The 22446-nt window shown below is 37.7% G+C and overlaps 1 protein-coding gene across 25 annotated transcripts in view; it reads left to right on the plus strand.

The window, feature by feature from the left end:
* The window catches only part of NEB (nebulin), a 203011-nt gene that overhangs the window by 174920 nt on the left and 5645 nt on the right, over positions 1 to 22446 (plus strand). For 10 of the 25 annotated variants that reach the window (XM_073647182.1, XM_073647185.1, XM_073647192.1 and 7 more), the window contains 13 exons: positions 4811 to 4921; positions 5366 to 5476; positions 7186 to 7299; positions 7406 to 7510; positions 7992 to 8096; positions 9754 to 9858; positions 10398 to 10490; positions 12929 to 13021; positions 15647 to 15739; positions 16149 to 16241; positions 16997 to 17089; positions 18337 to 18429; positions 18925 to 19032. In XM_073647182.1, the coding sequence (XP_073503283.1) occupies positions 4811 to 4921; positions 5366 to 5476; positions 7186 to 7299; positions 7406 to 7510; positions 7992 to 8096; positions 9754 to 9858; positions 10398 to 10490; positions 12929 to 13021; positions 15647 to 15739; positions 16149 to 16241; positions 16997 to 17089; positions 18337 to 18429; positions 18925 to 19032 (1317 nt within the window). The remainder of the gene's footprint in view (positions 1 to 4810; positions 4922 to 5365; positions 5477 to 7185; positions 7300 to 7405; positions 7511 to 7991; positions 8097 to 9753; positions 9859 to 10397; positions 10491 to 12928; positions 13022 to 15646; positions 15740 to 16148; positions 16242 to 16996; positions 17090 to 18336; positions 18430 to 18924; positions 19033 to 22446) is intronic. The other 15 variants (XM_073647193.1, XM_073647196.1, XM_073647197.1 and 12 more) reach the window with 13 other exon arrangements.

Genomic DNA, 22446 nt, shown 5'->3' on the forward strand with positions numbered 1-22446 from the left:
GTAAGTGTTATCAATACGCTAATATTTTTTTTCCTTATGGTATGTAACGTATTTACAAGGTACAAGGTAACTCTATGCCTCACTGGCGTTAAAGAATTCACTTAAAGGGGTTGTCCCTTACAAACAACATATATCACCTAACCATAGGATGGGTAAAAACATGAATGACCACCGGGGCTCAGACTGCTAAGACCCCCATTGATCAGTGGAACAGAATCCCAAACTCCTTTGTGTAAATGAAGCAGTAGTGAGCATGTGCGACCATGGCTCCAATCACTGTCTATAGCAATGGTGGCCACACATGCTCACTGTTGCTCCATTCATTCAGTAGACTTTGAGACCCCTGAATTTGGAATCAGTGAGCGTCTCAGCATTTGGACCCTCAGCAATCATTCATTTATCATCTATCCTATGAATAGGTGATATATGTTGTATATGGGACAACCCCCTTTAACTGTGCTCATGGTGAGAAGGTAACAGAATAAAGCTTGTGAATATGCACACAATTCTGAATTTGTGTTAGGTTTAAAAGGGTTGTCCAGGACTCACATATTGATGATCTAAATGTAGGACAGGTCATCCATATGACACGGTTGGGGTCCGACGCTCATCACGATCAGCTGATATCACTTGATAGAGAGATAAGTGAAGTTGCCATGTTCCGCTACATATATTTTTTCGATCCGCCTGTTGCCAGAGCAGATATCAACTGACGGTGTCAGGTGTTAGATTCCCAATATACTTTAGGTCCATATTGATGACCATGGTTAAGTCATTAACATGCGACTTCCGGACAGCCCCTTTAAGGTCTTATAATGCTGAAGATTTATTGTGATAACTAATATTATGAATATTACCTACAGTTATAATTTCTTGTTGTGATGTACATCAAGTAATTACTCTTTTTATTAACTTTTTTTTTTAAACCAAATTTTGATTCTTTGCTTTATAAAATGTCGTATAAGGCGTTATTAAAAGTCACACCTGGGATGTTTCTTTAGTCCTTTGAGGACAAAGTCTAGTTTTGCACTTAGCTATGCATCATTTTTATTCCTTTTGTTTTTTTTTTTGCAAAATGTGTTTGATTTTGATTTTTTTAATGGGATGAGTTACATTTTTAAATTCCACCATTTTGAACTTCAAATAACTTTGTTAACTTTTTTTTTTGAGGGGGATGGGATTGAAAAAGAACAGTAATTCCGTCAGTTTTTTTTGTTTTGTTTTAGACATGATAACTTTTTTACTTTTGCCAAATAAAAACACAATTTTTTTTTAATCATTTTTTTTTTGGTCTTTACATTCATGGACCAATAACATTTTTATTTTTCACTCAATGGAGCTGTTTAAGGTTTTCCCTATTTTATTTTTGCAGTACGATAGTTTTCATTGGTGCCATTTTGGGACATACCGTATATACTGTACGACTTGATCACTTTTTATTTTTGTTTCTTGGGAGACAGAAATTTCAGGATTAATAATGTGTTCACTTTATTGTTTATGTTATTAAGGATACAGGGATTTCAACTATGTATAAAGTTATTTATTTTTTTTATAAAAAAAAAACAACTTATTGGCAAAAAAAAAAAAAGGCTACTTTTCATGTGTGATGACATCAGGGACGTCAATCAAGCCATATAGGGCGGGGGCAGCTTGGCTTTACTCTATAGTGCCTCCACCTCCTTGACTGTAGGCAACTAATTAACATAAGGTACAAGCAGGCATTTAGCTTCATTTTCTGCAAAATGACACCCCAATTTGGGCTACTATGGGTACCTATGAATCCCTGATTAGCCTTTTGGGGGGAAAAACACCTAATAGGGAAAAAAAGAAAAACAAACTTTTTCTTTATGTTTTTTATTGGCGCTTTTTTTCATTTCTGGAAATTTTTGTCTATTTTTGTTGTGAAGGTGTGCTTTTGGTTTTCATGCAAAAAAATGTATTTTATAGAGTTAAGCAAGAAGATTCGCAGGACCCTGGTCCAGCAGCCACGTTGGTAGACCGGATCAGAGCCCTTTCCTACCTGCTGGTATCCCCGTGCCTCTTCTGATTACAAGGCACGGCTCGCCGTCAGACATGTTTAGCGCTGCAATGATGGCGGGCCTACTGATGATAGGAAGAGGTGCAGGGGATGACGACTGGTACCAGGAGATTCGCAGGGTTCTGGCCCGGATAATGCAGATCTTTTTGCTCAACTCTAGTATTTTGTTTTCTACTGCATTTCATTTCTCTCAAATATATTCCTATATATTTGTAACTTCATATGTTCGTTGATGCCGTCACTGTATATGAGATGATATGTTAGTCCTTCAAACCTAGAAGCTTGAAGTCGTTAGCGTTTATGTTAAGTGGAAACCTTATACACGCTGAAACATGCAGGTATAAGAATTATTACAGCTTTGGTCTATTCATATTTCACTCAATGTAATCTATGTATTTACTTGAAAACCGGATAATAATCATAGCCGCTTCTACAGTGTTCCAGTGTTATGTTCACATTTGTACATTATATATACAGTATATATGGACACAATCTATATATTAGGTTGTTGAGTGACTTGTAAACACATTACATTACTTTTACACCCATCCTAAGTTACAGTTTGTATTGTACTCCAGAGCTGCACTCACAATTCTGCTGGTTGTTATTGAAACAGTAAGAACACTTGTTAATAGACCTTAACAGTTAAGCTAATCTCTAACACAGTAGTTTTTGTTTTTCGTACTTCAGATTCTTGTACAATATCCGTCAGGATGATAACATTAGTCAGAATACTAATCACTATAGGCAGGTAATTTGATTCGCTCCATCCTGGCTCGGCATCCAGTCCGGTCGTCTGTGGCAACTGGTCTTTTCTTCTATGCCTGGCATCCTGGGCACTTCTGCTGCTTACTAGTTCCCATGGCATCATGACGTTACGGGGCATATTAAGAGCCAGAGGCGTCCGGGATACCAGGCCGAGGATGCCTGGTCGAGAATACCTGGCTGAGGATGCCTGGCTGAGGATGCCTGGCTGAGGATGCCTGGCTGAGGATGCCTGGCTGAGGATGCCTGGCCGAGAATACCTGGCCGAGAATACCTGGCTGAGGATGCCTGGCTGGGGATGCCTGGCTGAGGATGCCTGGCTGAGGATACCTGGCTGAGGATGCCAGGCTGAGGATGCCTGGCCGAGAATACCTGGCCGAGAATACCTGGCTGAGGATGCCTGGCCGAGAATACCTGGCTGTGGATGCCTGGCTGAGGATGCCTGGCCGAGAATACCTGGCTGAGGATGCCTGGCCGAGGATGCCTGGCTGAGAATACCTGGCTGAGGATGCCAGGCCGACGATGCCTGGCTGAGGATGCCAGGCCAAGTATGCCAAGCACAGAAGTCTACCAAGGTGGACCGGACTGATAGAGACTTATGTCTACAAATCACCAATCAGTCAGTTCAGAATGTTGGGAGATTTCAGCTCTGCCATTTTCAGAATTCTGAATGCAGCTGTGGACTAAGTCCTGAAACACGTAAAGAATTCTCGTTTTTGTAGTTTTGTATGGATTTTAATATTGACCTAAAATAATGCATGAGTCTACAGGTCTCTTTCTATCATATAACTCAGGAATAGACGAGATAAGTAAAAACAATGTATTTACAAAGTTACTCAACTTTTTTTAAAAAGTGTAAAACAGTGATCTAAGGGAAAACTGCCCTTGACAGGGAACGTAGCCACTATTAATTATTTTTAAAACTATTATACTGTAGATGTACAGAGTAAGTGCTTTTCCAGTGAGAGGTCCATTTAAAGGGGTTGGCCTCTTTCCGGCCAAATATCTAAAATGTCTTTAATTGTTGGGTACTGGCATAAGCAAACATAAAGCCCCTATTGCATACTCCTGCATTATATTTCGAAGGCCTCCTGCGGCCCATGAATCAGAGCTGGACAGAGCTGTCCCTGTCTGCAGGGCTCAAGATTATGACAGTAACACAATTTACCCACCTGACCACTTTCCTGGCTCCATTGTGTATTGCACAAGTGTTGAAAATGTTTAGTGCAGTGCATGAGTAAGCAGTGGGGATATGTATGACTGTTTATATCAGTGCAGAACAGTTTGGGGCATTTTCAAAACTTACCCCATAAAATGTTTACTCTATAAAACTGAAGACAGGCTATATTATTGTATATAAGGGAAATCTGTCATCAGGTTTTTTCATTTAATCTGAGAGCCGCATAATGTAGAGACAGAGAGCCTGAGTTCATCGATATGTCACTTACTGGGCTGCTTTTTGTAGTTTTGATAAAATTACAGTTTTATCAGCAGGGGATTGTCAGTAGAGAACTGGTAAACCTTCTGCAGAGTAGCTTTCTGCCTATGTACAGAAAGTGGCCAATCAGTTGTGTGGGCGGAGTTATGCCGAGCTCAGCATTTAGAGAACTGCTAGATCTGCAGCTGATAAAACAAAGATTTTATCAAAACTGCAGCAAACAGCCCAGAGAGTGATACATAGCTGGAATCAGGGTCTCTGCCCCGACATGGAGATGCTCTCAAATGGGGCAGTAAAAACCTGGTGACAGATTGCTTTTAATGGAGAGTGTGACCCCCCAGACTGAATTCACCAGTGTTGAAAAGCGGTACTACAAGGGACTAAGCTAATTATAAAAAAACAATAAAAAGGAGCATTTCCCATAACAAATACAATATGAAAGTGATACAATAGAACAGATAATCATAAAAGCTTTCCATTTAACATAGCTAAGGCTATGGTTATGAATAAAAAAAAATGAAACTTTAGTATTGTACCCAATGTCATATTTTTCTTCCTGCCTTCATCAGAAAGAATATAAGAAAGACTTGGAAGAATGTATTAAGGGCAGAAACCTTACTGGTTTGGAGGTTACGCCGTCATTGTTACATGTCAGATATGCTACAAAAATAGCAAGCGAGGTAGCTTCCGCTCAATCTCTATAATCGATCTGAATAATTCCACTAATCATCACTACATCCCATTTCTTTCTTTCTTGTTTTTACTACGTGTCGTATGTATTACTTTGTGTTTTCTGTGTTTTTATTCATTGTATTTGTGTTATTATTTATATAGAAAATTCACCTAAAATCCATTAACTATTTCGATCTAATCTTGGCGATTATCTTATGATTTTGCATATTAAAATTAAAAAAATATATATAACTTTTCATTCTACAAGAAAATTCATTTAACTTAACCAAATGGTAGATGGTGTATTTTTGTATGCCTTCGTTTTGTTCTAGTTCATGTCTAGTGATGTTATGTTTGTTTTCTTCTGTGTTTGCTGATATGTTTGGAAATTTCAGTGGAAATTTTCGATTGTGGCAAAAGAATATTTTTTTTGTTGTTGGCTAATTCTGTAGAAAGAATACAGGAAGGACTTGGACGAAACTATCAAAGGACGAGGCCTCACTGTGTTAGAAGAGACCCCTGAGCTATTAAGGGCCAAGAATGCAACTCAAATATTAAATGAGGTATGAGAGTTGTACTTGGTTTGGTAATTTTATCCTTCATATTTATATTAGGTATTTGGATTTAGATCTGGGGGAACACTGGATTTCATGGAAGAGATCTAGGAGGAGCAGGCAACGCAAAGCAGCTCTAGTCTAGAAGGAAGAATACTCTTTACAGTGCTCCCAAGACTTAGGATAAACAAACCTCTTGGATCTGGTATTGGTTCAGGTTGTAAGCTCAAATCTGGGAGTTTTTCCAGAACTTTACAAGACCTAAACCCCATTGGGTTCAGACTTCCAGTAGTTAAACATGTTTCACATAAACTTTATTAAAGGAGCACTCCCAGCTATTTTTTGTTTCCTAATTTTCTTTAAATGTGTGTAATGTTGTGTAAGTGTATTACATTACTTACCGACCATCTTCTTCCCCCGTTTCCAGCGTTGCTCCGTTCTTCTTCTGGACCACGTGACCGCTCTGCAGCTTTCCTGAGCTCGCAGTGTTGACTCTATGCAGCAGTAGCTGTTTCATCAATTCAGGTCTGAGACACAAAGTGAGCCTCTGTAGACTTACATTGCGAAAGGGCACTTCCGGTCCCATCCCTGTGTGAGCCGGTGAGTCTGATCTGAGGTCACGTCATCCAGTAGAGGATCGAAGCTGCACTGGAAACTGGAGAAGACTGCAATCGGTAAGTATTTTGATACACTTATACTACATTACATACATACATTGAGAGGATTAGGAGGAAAAAATAACTGGGAGTGCTTCTTTAAGTAAATTACATAGAATTCACAGGCAATAGATGATGCATTAAGGGCAATGTTTCAGGTGCCGAAAAAACCTTTATCAGGCTTTTGCTTTAGTAGAATGACATGGTTAGAGATATAAGTTCATATTTTTTCACTTTTTGAACTTATGACTTGTATACAAGTCTCCTTTCTTCAACTTTCTTTCCGTTTTAAGCTGTCTAAAACATTGGACCCTTTTTATGATATATCTTTAGGAAGAGTCAAACACATCCATTCAACCTTTCAAATTTCCCCCCAAAATAGGATAGGGTAGATTTTTTTTGTTGTTTACCATAGAGATTAGGTTTATCAGTGGTATCTGCATCAACTGCTCACTTCATGGTCAATAATGGGTTTTCATAAAGCCATACCATCTGTGAACAAAATAAATACAGAAAAACCCTTGAGATGACCAACCAAAATTGCATTAAAAAAATGGCCTTCTAGAGTGTTATCATAGTCTCCTCAAAGAAGATGGCCGGTATACATAGTCCATGACCAAACTGGAAATCTGGTCTGGATGAAGAGGTCATCTTGTCGAGGAGTTGTTATTTTTGAGGGGTTACGTTGTATATCTATTACAACTCCCATGGAAGTCTATTGTCTAGTCCAGAATAATGGTACATTAAAGGGGTTGTCCAGGACTTGCACACTGATCACCTGTCCTTATGACATCAGTATCAGATTGGTAGGGGTCTGACATTTGTCACCCCCATTAATTAGCTTTTTGCAGCTGTTTACATAGTTTATGGCGCTGTGCTTTCCCGGCTTAGTACACTGTGTACAATCAGCCAAATATAGTGTCAAATATTGGTCCCTTATTGATCTGATATTTACTTACCGTAGGGATTGGTGATTAATTATGTAATTCTTGGGGCATCCGCTCTAATACCATAGGACTTTGGTAGCTTGAAAAATACCCATTTTTTCATTTTACATAACAGAAAGAATATAAGAAGACACTGGAATTGGAAATCAAAGGAAAGGGTCTATCAACATTGGTCCTGGAAACTCCAGACTTCGTAAGAGCAAAGAATGCAACTGATATCGCAAGCCAGGTACATGACATACCACGTTTCTTATAAAGAATAAGATTAGTACGGTCAAGATTTGTACGAATGCAGTGAAATAAGTAAAACTAAAATGGTATTCATACTTCTATAGGTGAAATACAAGCAATCTGCCGAAATGGATAAGGCCAATTTCACAACTGTAGTGGACACTCCGGAGATTATCCATGCCCAACAAGTCAAAAATCTTTCGAGCCAGGTGATCATATGGTTTCTTTTTCACTAAATTGAGTTCTATTATTGAGGCTTTAGGTAAAGTGACATTTCCTAGATGTGTAGAGGAAGATGGATTGGGCAAAGTTGGATGTCCTCAGAGAGGTGATCAATTTTAAGGAGGACTACATGGCAATTTATCATCTAAAAGTGTGCCGTGCTCCATTATATACCATCCATTAATGCTAAAAGCATTTAGTCCAACGGAGAAAGTGCCATATAGAGACACACAAGTCACCACAAGACTGTAGTAAGGAGCCATTGGGACCATTGGGTCTACAATTCTCACCATTTTGCCATGTGTATGAGGTCTTACAAAGCACATTTAAATGTTAACATTTTATTCTTTTCTTTTTCTATTATTTCTGTACACAGTTCTAGATACTGAAAGCTGCATAATACTTTGATTTAAAACTTATCAAACTTTTTTTTTGTTTACTTACATGTTTATTTCTCAAATCCAACAGAAAAAATATAAGGAGGAAGCAGAAAGAACTATGTCTTATTATGTACCTGTGCTAGACACCCCAGAAATGCAGAGAGTCCGTGAAAACCAGAAGAACTTCAGTACCGTAAGTCTATTAATATTATATCCAGTACAACATTTACCAAAAATTGACAGGGCAACTCAGCATTTCACAGGACAAAAGTTCTCAATAAGACAATCCCAGAACCTGACAAGTGTGAGAAGAGATGAGAAGATCGGTAAGATCAAGCCATTGCTACATATTCGGTTTGGGCTTGAAATATTTTTATCATAACATGATATATTTATGATTTAGTTAAAAGATTTGTCCCACAGGACAAACTTTTTTTCCCAGAGGGATCAGAGTGGTTTAAGTTTTTCTCATCTCTCCGATTGACTATCACTCCCCTTCTGATGCTTACCGGCTCCCCCCTGGTCTTTACCTCCTGGTCTCAACTAGACACGCAGGAAATGCCAAATACCCACTCAGACAATGACTTATTAAAGTGGCTGATTGGCTGAACGGCATTTCTAATCGAGACCAGAACAAGAAGTAGATACCATCGGACTCCCGGTAAGTGTTGCACTAGGAACACCTGGGGATCGCTTATTTTATTTTTTTTTTGCAAACCAAACTGAGACCTTTGTCAAAATAATTATGACCAGCTAAACAACCCCCGCTAATAGGGTTGTCTGATTCAAAGGACTCATTGTCAGGGTATACTTACTCTAAAGGCAGCACATGCAGCTGTTATAAGGCTCGCGGAAAAAAGGAGACTCCACATCAAGTTTGTTGGATCCTAGTACTCCCTGAGAGGTAGAAACTAGAGTTAGTGCGAATCGATTTGAAGGACCCAGTCCAGCGGCCATGTCGGTAATCTGTGGCCACTGGACTAGGGCCTTGAGTACCGCCTCTTAACTGGTGGAAACATGACTCTTCTTTCGATTAGCCGGCCCAACGCAACGATGAAGCCACATTAGGACGGCTAATTAAAAGAAGAGTTGTGGTTGTGGTCAGGTAGGCGGTTCTCAAGGATTCCATCCAGCCAGCACAGATGAGTGGCCTGGCCGCTGGCCCGGGACCTGCAAATTGATTTGCACCAACTCTAGTAGAAACCTATGAAAGGCACTCCTCTACAAAAATGGCAGGGTTAGGGGACAGCGAATCATGCTGCCCTTCCATGCAATAAGGAGTGTTGGAAGGGTAGGGGCTAAAAGGCCCTTTTTTTTTTTTACAAGATATGGATATGTAGTGGTGTTAACTTGTGTAAAGAGGTGTGACAATATTTTTACATTTGCTATGTGACCCTAACTCCATGGACACCTCAATCCATTGTTCAGGACCTATATAATCAATATAATTGTACTCATTGATAATATTTGTATGTATAAATGTAACTGTCCTGTAACTCGTAATACAAAAATACCAATTAAAAAAATAATAATCTCCTCAAAATGTCATCTATCCTCTCAAAATATGATAAATGTCACCTACTTGTCTCCAGCCTTGTGATACTTTTATGTTCTTTTTTTTTTTAATGTTATATTTTTTTAATGATATATTGGTGTCATGTATATTGCATTATAACACATAATGCAATGGAAAACATCTCGTTAAATTATCTGTAAAGTCTGTATCCATGTCTTGATTTTGATCTTGATCATCATGAATTAGCCAATTCACTGACTTATCTGCTAGAATTCTAGAACTCTAGTATTCTTTTGGAATAAACCTTAATTTAACATCTACTCTTCTCTTATAGCTACAGTACCAAGGTGACCTTAAACAAAGTAAAGGAAAAGTCACAGTGGTTAAAGACACGCCAGAAATTCTGCGTGTTAAGGAAAATCAAAAGAATTTCAGCTCGGTATATTATTTAAAAATTTCACTTTAAAAAAAAAAAAAGTTCTAACAAGAATAATCCTGTAATACTGTACGAGTCCTACACAGAGCAAGCTAACAAGATAACGGCCACTGATCCCATCAGCTCCTGCTTTCTGTGTCCGTATCGGATTCCTTCCTTCTAATGAATAAGATAGATCCAGTTTATTATATTTGTGGGGTCTGATCAAAATTGTCCTTTGTCTCTCTTGTATGTTTTTGACTTGTTTTGGGTCGTGTATTGTTTCGTCTTCTAAATCATGTTTCATGTAAATTTGTCTTATGGACACATTTTCATGTAAAAAAAATTAGCAAAAAAAATTTTTCTAGATTCCAAATTTGCCTCCTATATAGGATTCCTAATTAACCAATTAACTGACGAATATTGAAAATTAAAAATTCCAAAATTTTGAAGATAGGAGCCATTAACAACAACAACAACAATGGCATGTACAAGCCATAATTCCCAAAGTAGATGTTGTGGTGTTTGTTGTTAACCTGTCAACCTTGATTCTGACTATTAAGATTCAGTATAAAGAAGAAATTGGAACAGGAATATCTGTTGGGCACACCCCAGAGATGGAGAGAATTAAGAGAACGCAGGATGCCATTAGCACGGTACAAGACTATTCCATTCCCGAATAACTCACTTGCCATAATAATAAAATCCTTCACAACCTCTAACAAGCGCTTGATCAGTTTTTACTTGATTATTTTAATTCTGAGCAACTTCTTTAAAAGTAAAATTAATAATAACAATAATAATAAAACAAAAAAAATAAACAAATTATTAGTATTCCTGTTATCTTAATTTTTAATAACAATTCTCATTTTTATAATTGTATGGCACATAACATTATAATAAGTTTTATATATATAACATTACTATAACTATATTGTATATAACCTTATATATAACAACATCACAATTACTATATTGCCAAAACTGTATTATATTTTGACTATATATAACATTATGATAACCATAATATATAAATAAAATTATCAGCACTGTATACTTCTAATATGTAAAATAACCATAACTATATTATACCTCTATATGACACTAACAGAAGACGTTACTATCACTGTATTATACAACATTATCATAGAAATATATTGTAACATTAAACAGACCAGTATCATATCTGTGGACAATTGGGGGTAGCAATCCTAAAAGTCCATAGTGACCCTTTAAATGGGACCTTTCACCAAATTTTTCATGTTGAACTGGTCACACATTGTAATAGTGGCTACAGGTAGGAGAAGGGAACACCCCCAGTGGAAAGTATCTGATAACACCCACTTGGACCTAAAGGGTTCATTCAGGACTATTTAATTTTTTTTTTTTTTTTTTACTATGGGCCTAATAACTAACAGGCAGATAGTTGTTAACTCTCAACCAAAAAAGAAAAATAGTTTGATCTGAAAAATATGATCTGATTAATAAGTCCCAAAGTAGTATATATAAAATTAAAATGTCAGGGGATTCTTATAATCATTTATAATTAAACAAAAGATTAAAATAAAAACGTAAAAAAAAAAACTGTGGGATCAGTTTAATGATGCATACAATAAATTTTATTGAAAATATATTCTCATATAGATGAAAAGACATATAAGGTGAGATAGAGCTAGTTGCTAAAATTGTTGTAAACAATAGTACATAGTGGATGTCCATAAAAAAGACACAGAGGATCCTCAACAAGATTCACTAGAAAGTTATCAGGAGACAGCATGTATGCTTGTTAGTATTACATATTACTAAGAGGTATAAAAAGTAATAGTGCTCTTCCAGGTATCAGAATACACAGAGCACATAAGCAGGTACCTAATAAGTTAAGAGCTAATAAGCATGACAAATCTTCAATAAAAAGGTGCTATACCTTGTGACATGCTGGCGTTATGGAGCAAGCTGGGGATCCGTGCAAGCACCTCGACGCGCGTTTCTCACAGACCGCTCCTGCCAGCAATTCTGTAGATTCAGCTGATGCCATGTCGACAGAGCAGCGGCTTCTATTTAGCTGTGCTCTGTTGATGGGGCGTGATTGCTGATATCATGCTGATTGACAACCGGCTCTCCGCTTAACTGTGGGGAGCCGGCTGTCAATCAGCATAACATCAGCAGTCATGCCGCCCCTTCGCCAGAGCAGAAGGAAAAAAAGCTGCTCTGTTGATCTTGAGCAGCCGGGAAGAACAGGAAAGTAGTTAGCAACTCTCTGCAGGGCTGTGGAGTCGGTAAGCCAAACCTCCGACTCCTCAATTTCTATGACACCAACTCCGACTCCTTCATACACGGCTCATGTTTAAGTGATAAATTTACTGTAGCACAGATTCATCTCAGCTAAAAGTCTAGACTCTTAGATCAGGAATGGGACAGACATTTATAGGACATTTCATAACTTTCCCAAACTCTTATGAAAAAATATTCCCCACAAACTGCATTGAATTACTGTACCCAATTTATTATATATTTTAGGAGTCGGTCCATTTTATACTGATTCCACCAAAATGGACACCGACTCCACGACTCCGACTCCACAGCCCTGGCTCTCTGCCTGTTAGTTTTTAGGCCCTGAAAAAAAAATAGTTCTGGATAAATCCTTTAACTAACGTTAACTCATTAGGTGCCAAATACTTTGATTGCTAATATCTCTGCAACGGAGAGGTGAAATTTAAAAAATAAAAAATAGTTTTATTTCACTCTGCACAATTACATTATATATCCAATGAAAACATTGAACATGAAAAATTTAGCAAAAGGTCCTCTTGAGCAAGCCTTACCACATGACTTAAGATAAAATCTCAAAATTGTTAATACCAAAGCTCTGTATCATGAATGTTGTCACATCCCAAAATTATGCATTTCATTGTACATGGTAGATACGAATATAATGGTTACAGAATACTGCCATTTTATACATCTTTACATTTTTGGTGGTCTTGTATGAGATATGTGTACGATCATACATGCAGCCATGTATGGGACTGTCCAATGTGCTAAATGTCCATCGTTTTGTTTTTTTTTTGTTTCTCCATTATGTGTGATCTTATAGATTAAGTACAAGGAAAGTATTGGGACAGGAACGCCGATCCCTGATCTGCCAGAAGTGAAACGAGTGAAGGAGACGCAGAAGAACATCAGCTCGGTAGTGGCTGATAATGAGTTTTCCCTCCTCAGTCCTTGTGATTGATCATGTCTTTTCTCCTTATACTAAACGGCCCTTCACTTCCCTCCTAATGTCAGCATCTCTCATACTCCTCGGTATTAATCGGTAGACACGTCTGACCCTGTGTCCAGAATGCAAAGGAGTAAAGGGATTATTAAACCTTCTTGACTTTTAACAGTATATTAATGGCACAACTAACTAAGCAGCAAGTCACCGTTTTCATTTCTTCCTCATTTCTACATGTTCCATAACAGTATTTTATAACTGATGACATTAATACTTACTATTGTCTTGAAATTGTGTGTGAGATCATCAAATTCACAAAGTTGGATAGATAGATGATAGATACAAGATTAATCAATAGATAGATGATAGATCAGAAGATGATAAGGTGGACATTGGATAAAGAGATAACCAACAGTTATAACATAGATTGATAGATTATACATGAGATAGATATTAGGTAGATACATTTGAGATAGATAATTAGATAGATCCTATTTTTGTTTTATTTTTTTTATATTGTTGGTAAGTATTTAAGAGTTTGAAGATTTTTGTTAATAACTGGCTACAATGTTTCATGATTGGATTCTCGAAAGTCATGTAATAAATAAGTTAAAAATATACAAATATATATATTTTTTTATATAAAAGGTATACAGAAGATTCCCCCATATATCCATACTATTCATAATGTATTATTAATAGGAGTAAATGTGCAGCACAACGATAGGCACAATGGTTCTGGTTCAGCTATTTATTATTATAGAATATGAGGTTACAATACCATAGTTGGTGATATAATCAATAAATAGATTGTAGCCGAATACCAGCACTAAGGTGTTTAAAGCTTCCAATATTCCTGGCGGGAGATTCATTGATGCGTGAACCACGTTATTGCAGCTGTGTATGTTTTACTTTGAAACGCTGCAGCATTTCAGAGAAAATATACTTTGAAAAGCCATCCGGGGATTATCCGTCTCAGATGAGTAGTCTGGGTTAGGTCCCTGGGGGCTTCTTCTTGTCCTGCTCTCCTAGACTGACAGCTCTCTCTATACACACATAATGGGTGGTCAGTCCAGGAGAGCAGGGCAAGGAGAAGCCACCAGGGACCGGACTCAGAATAGTCATTCAAGATGCATAGTCCCCGGTCGGCTTTTCAAAGTATGTGTATGTTTTCTCTTCTTCAGAGTAAAAAATATACGGTTGCAATAATGATGTCAGAGTCTGATTCATGCTACATGTGGTTCAGGCGGCATGGATCACCTATCAGGTTCCTTTTAAAATGTAGGCTTGATTGACTGCTCAAGGGTGGGGCCAGATAAGGTTACTCCCCTGAGTTGCTTTATTAAGTCCAACATCTCCAAATTCCACATAAGAACCATCCACAAATACACCTTTTCAAGTTTTATGACATTTTTAAACTTTTTTTTTTTAAACTTGTTTGAGTGATACATTAGTTGGCAAGAGACAATCCATTTCTATTCCCTCAGGTCATATAGGCTTATAGAGTGTAATATGGTCCAAATTCATAAAAAGTGACAAGCTTAAAGGGGTTTTCCCACGAACGAAAGTTCATTTTAATCAATAGATATTTGAATAATAATAACTTCCACAATTGGATGTGTTTAAATAAAATGTTCTTGTGCTGAGATAATCTTATAAATGTTCCCCTGTGTAATGGCTGTGTCTGACCGTGTACGAAACATGGTCTGATCATACCACATCTCCTGGGCAGGGGAGGAAGCAAAAGAGTATACAGACATTACAGCAGGGGGTCACAGCTGATTCTTTATTTGAAGTAAAACATTGTTTAAAAACACAAATAGAATTAGCTGCAATCCTCTGCTGTCCTGTCTGTATACTCTTTTGCTTCCTCCCCTGCCCAGGAGATGTGGTATGATCAGACCATGTTTCGTACACGGTCAGACACAGCCATTACACAGGGGCACATTTATAAGATTATCTCAGCACAGGAACATTTTATTTAAACATATCCAATTGTGGAAGTTATTATTATTCCAAGATCTATTGATTAAAATCAACTTTCGTTCGTGGGAAAACCCCTTTAAAGAAACATTAAAATAAATATATGTTTATTTAGTTTGTTATTTAGTGAGAGACGTGGTCGGCAGGAAATATTAATCCCACTCCCCTCCCACAATTACAGACATTCAATGCCTCCCAATTATTTTTCCCAAGGATTTTGGCCATTATGTTTAAAAAGTAGAGCTAATGCCCATAAAGTCAAACAGATCCCGTTTTTCATTGCTTAACCTGAAATAAAGTGATAAATACTAGAATCTTATTGATCAGTATGAGTAGTTACTCTAAAGTTTGTCTTCACCAGTGCTTATACTAAGGATATCTACGGTAAGTTGTAGAAAATTTGGATAAAAAAAATGTTTTAGGATTTCTACCTAAATCATCACATTTAGCCTTAGATAGGCTAAATATTAAAAAAATAGTAATTTTTAAGTTTGATATATATATTTTTTTTACATTAAAACAGAAAACAAAACTTTTTTTTATTTTTTTTGTTGAATCTTGCGAATATTGGATTTTGTTATCGGTGCTATCTTGGGCGCTCTTTTGTGTCTCCAGGTTTTATACAAGGAAAGCTTGGGTCAAGGAACCCCCACTCCTGTGACTCCTGAGATGGAGCGTGTCAAACGCAACCAAGAAAACATTAGCATGGTACTATCCAATGTGGGAATTGGTTTAAACCCTCCTAATAAAAAGTTTCTAAACCAATTACATTATAACAAATACTGGACATTTTTTTTCTTTGAGTGTCTAAACTGATATTGATTTTTTTAGCGTCCGTTGACATTTACACTCAAACTGTAGAATAATTTTATTAACTTTTTTTATTAAAAAAACATTTCAATATTCAAATAATTTTAACTGTTACAATTTTTAAATAACTTTAAACTTTCTCAGTATATTATTATTGTACTAATCAATTGACAATTTTCAGCCCTGACTGACTTGTAACTTGTCGGTGTCCAAACGTTTAAAAATTAATTTTCTGCATTTTTACTTCTTTTTTTGTCTTATAATTTATAATATTTTTTTTGGGGGGGTGCCATCTTGTACCTTTTAGGTTATGTACAAAGAAAATTTGGGATTAGCAACTCCAGTCCCTATGACTCCTGAGATGGAGCGAGTAAAACGCAATCAAGAAAATATCAGCTCGGTATTTATAAACCCCAAAGAAATAGATCCCATTAAAAAATACTTAATCTTAATATCCTTCTAAACAATCCTCACTCATTATCATCATCCAAAATCTCACATCTTCCTTCTTAAATTCCTATTCTCCTACCTCTTGGGTTCCGAGTTCCTTCTTTTTCCTCTCTGTACCCCAATTCATTTATATGTCATTTATCTTCTAATATATTTCCTGTATGATCCCTTAAATTTCCAACCTTCTCTTCCACTTTAACCCATTTCTTCTTCAGCAATTTCGTATTATATTATTATTTGATTCTATTTTTTAAAGATATTATAGGGGTTATCCCATCTGGGACATTAATGGCATATCAGTAGGTCCCGCTGTGCAGCTCAACTGTTCTTGACGCTTCCATAAAAATGAATAGAGGGAGCCGGTCTTGAACGGCCACCACTCCCATTACATTAGAGCATGCACCCTTGTTTTCGAGATAGATGTGGAACCAGCATCTATCAGATGTTGATGGCATATCCCGTACCATAATGTCACATATGAGATAACCCCTTTATATATTTATATATTAATCTGCCCAAACTACTAGCCTTACAAAGTCCGGTTGAGCACAGCCTCTCCGGCTGTTACTGCCATATTACGTGAATCTGGTCTCAGGCTCATTACGTCTTTAAGAATCAATGGAGAAAAGAGTGTGTACATTAAGACTCATGCTCTATAGGGTATCAGGTCGTATGGCTAATGCTGACTGCCTTTATAACCTTTAGGTTTTATACAAAGAGAACTTGGGGCAAGGAACCCCAACACCTGTCACTCCCGAGATGGAGAGGGTCAGACGCAATCAAGAAAACATTAGCATGGTATCAACCTGGACAACACGATACAATTCATCCGCTTTCCCTAAGCAACTTTTTATATACGTGATCCCCTCCTCCCCCGAGTAACAAAACTCCACCCATAACTTATGATGCTACAGTAATCCTATTCCCATATGAATTATTTTGTAATTCCGCTATATAATAATACAAACAAAAGTCGTAACAATACCGGCTGTATCTAACACTTTGACACCAGGCCCTGCTATAATTGGTAGAACTGCTTTGTATTCTTGTCCTATAATAAACTTGGTATTTTAAAGACCATTATTTTGCTACTTAAATGCATGTATTATTCACTAAAAATTAATTTTGCAAATGGGTTTCATTAAATTTTTTTGCATGCTTTGTTTTCTATGGTCTCTGTGTTGCGCTGTCTATTGCTGGCTGCAGAATCGATTAACTAAGAATCCGTCAGTGAGCTTTTTCTGCCGAAGAGTTTTCAACTCTTTTATCTGTCTTTTACGGATATATTTTTCCCCCCAGCTGATTTATGACCACATGAAAGTTCAGCTCTCCTTTGATTTGTGGCTATGAATCACTTGAGCGGAGTTCAGCAAGACAGACAAAAGAGTTACAAACTCCCCGGCAAAATGATCTCACTGACGGTCTCTTAGTTCATCTCATTCTGCAGCCAGCGATAAGCACAGAAACAAACAGCCTTAAAAACCAAACAGTGAATTTTTTGTTATTGAAACCCAATTTTAACAAAAATAATTTTTCGTTTAAAATACAAGTATTTAAGAAAAAAAAAAAAAATTGCCCCCCAAAGTCCTGCCTCCAAACTGGTGGGCGGTTATATAATCCGTTTCTAAACTCAGGACAGCCCCCAATTTCATGGGACTGTATCCAAAAAAATCAGAACAGTCCAAGTAAATTCAGCACTGTTGGTAAGATACAAGATACCATGCATTCCCGGTGGAAAAATAAAAACCTCATAGAATCTAAATCTACATATTAGTCTATTGTGATTGTGGATGGGCCAATAAAATGTTCTATAAATTCACACTTTACCCATCCAGCCAATCTTAACAACTGGGACCAATTGATTATTTTTTTTGGTTTATGATTTTAAAATCTTCCAACTAATGTGTCAAAATTTGCTTTAAGCATAACCATATTATTTTCCTAAAACCTCCTCCGTGCTACCCGGACTTATACATTTATGTTGCATCTTTAGAGTTTTGTATACTTGTAGTAGTGATACTTGGATGCTTCTTTATACGCTGTAGGTGGCATACAAAGAAAATTTGGGAAAATCTACACCGGCGACAGTCACTCCAGAGATGGAGAGGGTTAAACGCAACCAAGAAAATATTAGCTCGGTATTATAATATGTCCCATCTGTGCAGTGACCCTTCTATAACATGATCCCCAGGTTTACATTTCTGACTATGCACTAAATTATAACAGTCACTGCTGCGATCGACCCCAATAATGACGATAACCAGGCGACCCCCTAAGAATATCTTGTGTGATACACCAAATAAAATTACTACAATTTCTAATCCAGAAAATCCTATACTAAAGGACCGAGATTATATTAGACCAGACCTAACTGGAAATAATTAGTCTTTTGTGATAAAGAATTACTAAAAAAAAAAGTAACAAGTTCAACTTGTTTTTTGGATATTTTTCGATTTAGTCCGAGGTTGTATTCTGAAGATTAGGTAAGAAATCTGTTTTTCGGTGTCTCATACCTGGAAAGACTCAAACAACTCACTGTCTGCTTCTAGTTTCCATTTACTACCAACCGTAATAACCTTCCCATGACCGGACAGCCTCAGCAATCCTCTGACTCGATGTCTCTTTACCCTCAGGTTCTGTATTCTGACAGCTTCCGCAAACAGATACAGGGTAGAGCCGCCTACGTCATGGATACTCCTGAAATGAGACGTGTCCGCGAAACCCAGCGCCATATTTCAGCGGTAATGTATTACTTAGAAGTTTATGCCTTACTGTCTTATTTGCAATGAAAATCCTGTTGGTCATTTTTCTTGAAACAGCACCTCTCCCAGGCATAGGTTATATCGGGTAGTTGCAGCGCAGCTCAATGTGCACAAAAGTAGTTCAGTTCTAGACGTCAGTCTCCTAAATCCTCTTAACCGGTTGCCGACCGCCCACTGTAGATAAACGTCGGCGCTTGCCGGGCTCTGTGCAGTGCCGACGTTTAAAAACGGTGGGTGGTCTCGCAGTGCTCAGGACCCCCAGGGTCCTGCAAGCACTGCGATTCCGGTGCAGAGCGTTAGCTCTGACAGGGTACATCATCGGGACCTGATTAGATCAGGTCCCAGTGATGTTAACCCTTTGCTGTCTTCTATATGCTGTGATCTATAGTGATCGCGGCATATAGGAGACAGCAGGAAGAGAGGGGGTCGTCTTACTTACCTCCGAAGACCTCCGTTTCGTTTGAGGACCTGGGGTTGCTATGGCAGCTGGAGGTCACATGACCGCCTCCAGCTCTGCCATATATGGTGTCCTTCCTGTCTGGCTTCAGCTTGTATGTAGCTGAAGTCAGACAGGAGACTCTGACTGAAACAGTCAGTGAAGATCTCATATAATGTAATATATGTGTATTACATTACATGAGATCAGTGATCAGAAAAATAAAAATTAATGTCCCATACAGGGACTAAGTAAAAATGTAAAAAAAAGTAAAAAAAAAGTTTTTAAACTATTAAAAAAAAAAATCACAAAATAAATAAAAATAAATAAATAAAATATTAAACCAATAAATCCGTAAATTATTACAAAACCAAAAAAAGTACACATATTTGGTATCGCCGCGTCCGAAACAACCCGAGCTATAAAACTGTCCCACTAATTAACTCCTTCTGTGCACACCGTAATAAAAATAAATAAAAAACGGAGCAAAAAAATATGCTTTTTCATCATATCGCCAAACAAAAAGTGGAAAAAAATGTGATCAAAAAGCAGAATAGAAATAAAAATGGTACCACTGAAAACGTCATCTTGTTCCGCAAAAAAAGCCGCCATACAGCTCCATCAGCCAAAAAATAAAAAAGTTATAGCGCTCAGAATAAAGCAATGCAAAAAAAATATATTTTTTTCTATAAAATTGTTTTATTGTGTAAAAGCGCCAAAACATAAAAAAAATACAGTAAGTGTAGTATCGCTGTAAACGTACTGACCCTAAGAATAACGCTGCCTGATCACTTTTACCACACGCAGAACGGCATAAAAAAAACCTCAAAAAACAATTCCTGAAGTGTTTGTTTTTGTTAACTTTACCTCCCAAAAAACGGAATAGAAGGCGATCAAAAAATGTCACGTGCCCAAAAATGGTTCCAATAAAAATTTCAACTCGTCCTGCAAAAAACAAGCCGTCACATGACTCTGTCGGCCGAAATATGGAAAAATTATAGCTCTCAAAATATGGTGATGCAAAAACTAGATTTTGCAAAAAAAGCGTCTTTTAGTGTGTGACAGCTGTCAGTCATAAAAACCCGATATAAATCTGGTATCTCTGTAATCGCACCGACCCGAAGAATAAAGTAATCTAATCAGTTATATCACACGAGGAACGGCATAAAAAATAAATAAAACAAATATTATTCACCTGCTACTGATTTGTTTATTATGTCTCCCAAAGATCCCAGTAAGGCTCTGCTCACATTTATCCTGCGCTCTGCGCTGAGCACTTACACCAGAGTTTCCGTGTAAATCTCTGAAATATGTGATTCAGCCAGAACCCATGATGGAAGATTCCCTGTAGTGAGGCAGATATAGGCCACTGTGGATGCCGTCTAGACTGGGATCCCACGGTGTCATTTGTTTTAGGCGTGCATAAAAGTGCGGTTGGCCACAGTTTTGTGCACTTCTGAAAAAAAGGACACCGCTAAACAGAGGCCAGACGGAGTCCAGAGTAACTCTGCTGCCTCATTACAGTGAATGGATCCCGCAGGGGTTTCATCTGAATTACATCACTTGGTCACTTGGAAATTTAGATGGAAACCCCGATGTAAGTGCTCAGCCTAGAGCGCCGGATAAATGTTACGTAAAATGTTCCCAATAAAAGCTTCAACTAAGTCCTCAAAAAAAGCTAGTCCCCACTCAGGTCCATCATCTGTTAAAAATATAAGGGACTTCCAAGTTACTGGTAGCAGAAAGGCTCTGGAAAAGCAAAATGGTCCTTGCCCCCCAAAAGAAATTCAGAAAATTTTGTGCTCCCAAATCCAAATGCCTATTCTACAATAATTTGTTCTCCAATTGTCAAATAGCGCTCCGTCCCTCCCAGATCTCGCCGTATGGCTAAGCGGTACGATACAGCCACATATGGGGTATTGACACTTTTAGAAGAAATTGAGTGACACATTTCGGCACCATTTTTACCCATTGCCCTGTGTGAAAATGTAAAATCTGAGGGTAAAACATTTTTTTGTGGTAAAAATATAATTATGCTTTTTTCACTGCCCAATGGTATAAATTTAAAAATTAAAAAATACTCACTACTTCCCTAGATGAATTCCTTGAGAGGTGTAGTTTACAAAATGGGGTCACTTGTGGGGGTTTCTGCTGTTTTGGCATGTCAGCGACTCTTCAAATGTGACATGGTGTCTGCTGCCTATCCCAACCAACATAGCGCTTCTTTCTCTTCCGAACCCTGCCGTACACCAAAGCAGTGGTTTTCCCCCACATATGGGGTATCGGCGTACTCAGGAGAAATTGTACAACAAATTTCATGGTGCAATTTCTCCTGTTACCCTTATGATAATGCAAAATTAGGGAATGAAAAACATTTTTTATGGGAAAAATGTGAAAATTTTATTTTTACGGCTCAATATTATAAACTTCTGTGAAGCAGCTGGGGGTGCAAGGTGCTCACCACACATCTAGATAAGTTCCCTAAGGGGTCTAGTTTCCAAAATGGTGGCACTTGTGGGGGATTTCCACTGTTTAGGCACATTAGGGGCTCCCCAAATGCAACATGGCGTCCGCTAATTATTCAAACAAATTTTACATTCAAAAAGTCAAATGGCGCTCCTTCCCTTTCAAACCCTGCCATGTGCCCAAACAGTAATTTGCCTCCACACATGGGGTATCGGCGTGTTCAGGAGAAATTGCACAACAAATTTCATGGTGCAATTTATCCTGTTACCCTTATGATAATACAAAATTAGGGAATGAAAAACATTTTTTGAGGGAAAAATGTGAAAATTTTATTTTTACGGCTCAATATTATAAACTTCTGTGAAGCAGCTGGGGGTGCAAGGTGCTCACCACACATCTAGATAAGTTCCCTGAGGGGTCTAGTTTCCAAAATGGTGTCACTTGTGGGGGGTTTCCACTGTTAAGGCACATCAGGAGCTCTCCAAACGCAA

Source organism: Phyllobates terribilis, unplaced genomic scaffold, assembly GCF_046119375.1.
Source record: "Phyllobates terribilis strain yellow unplaced genomic scaffold, ASM4611937v1 Scaffold_9__5_contigs__length_417890890, whole genome shotgun sequence".
NCBI classification, from domain to species: Eukaryota; Metazoa; Chordata; class Amphibia; order Anura; family Dendrobatidae; genus Phyllobates; species Phyllobates terribilis.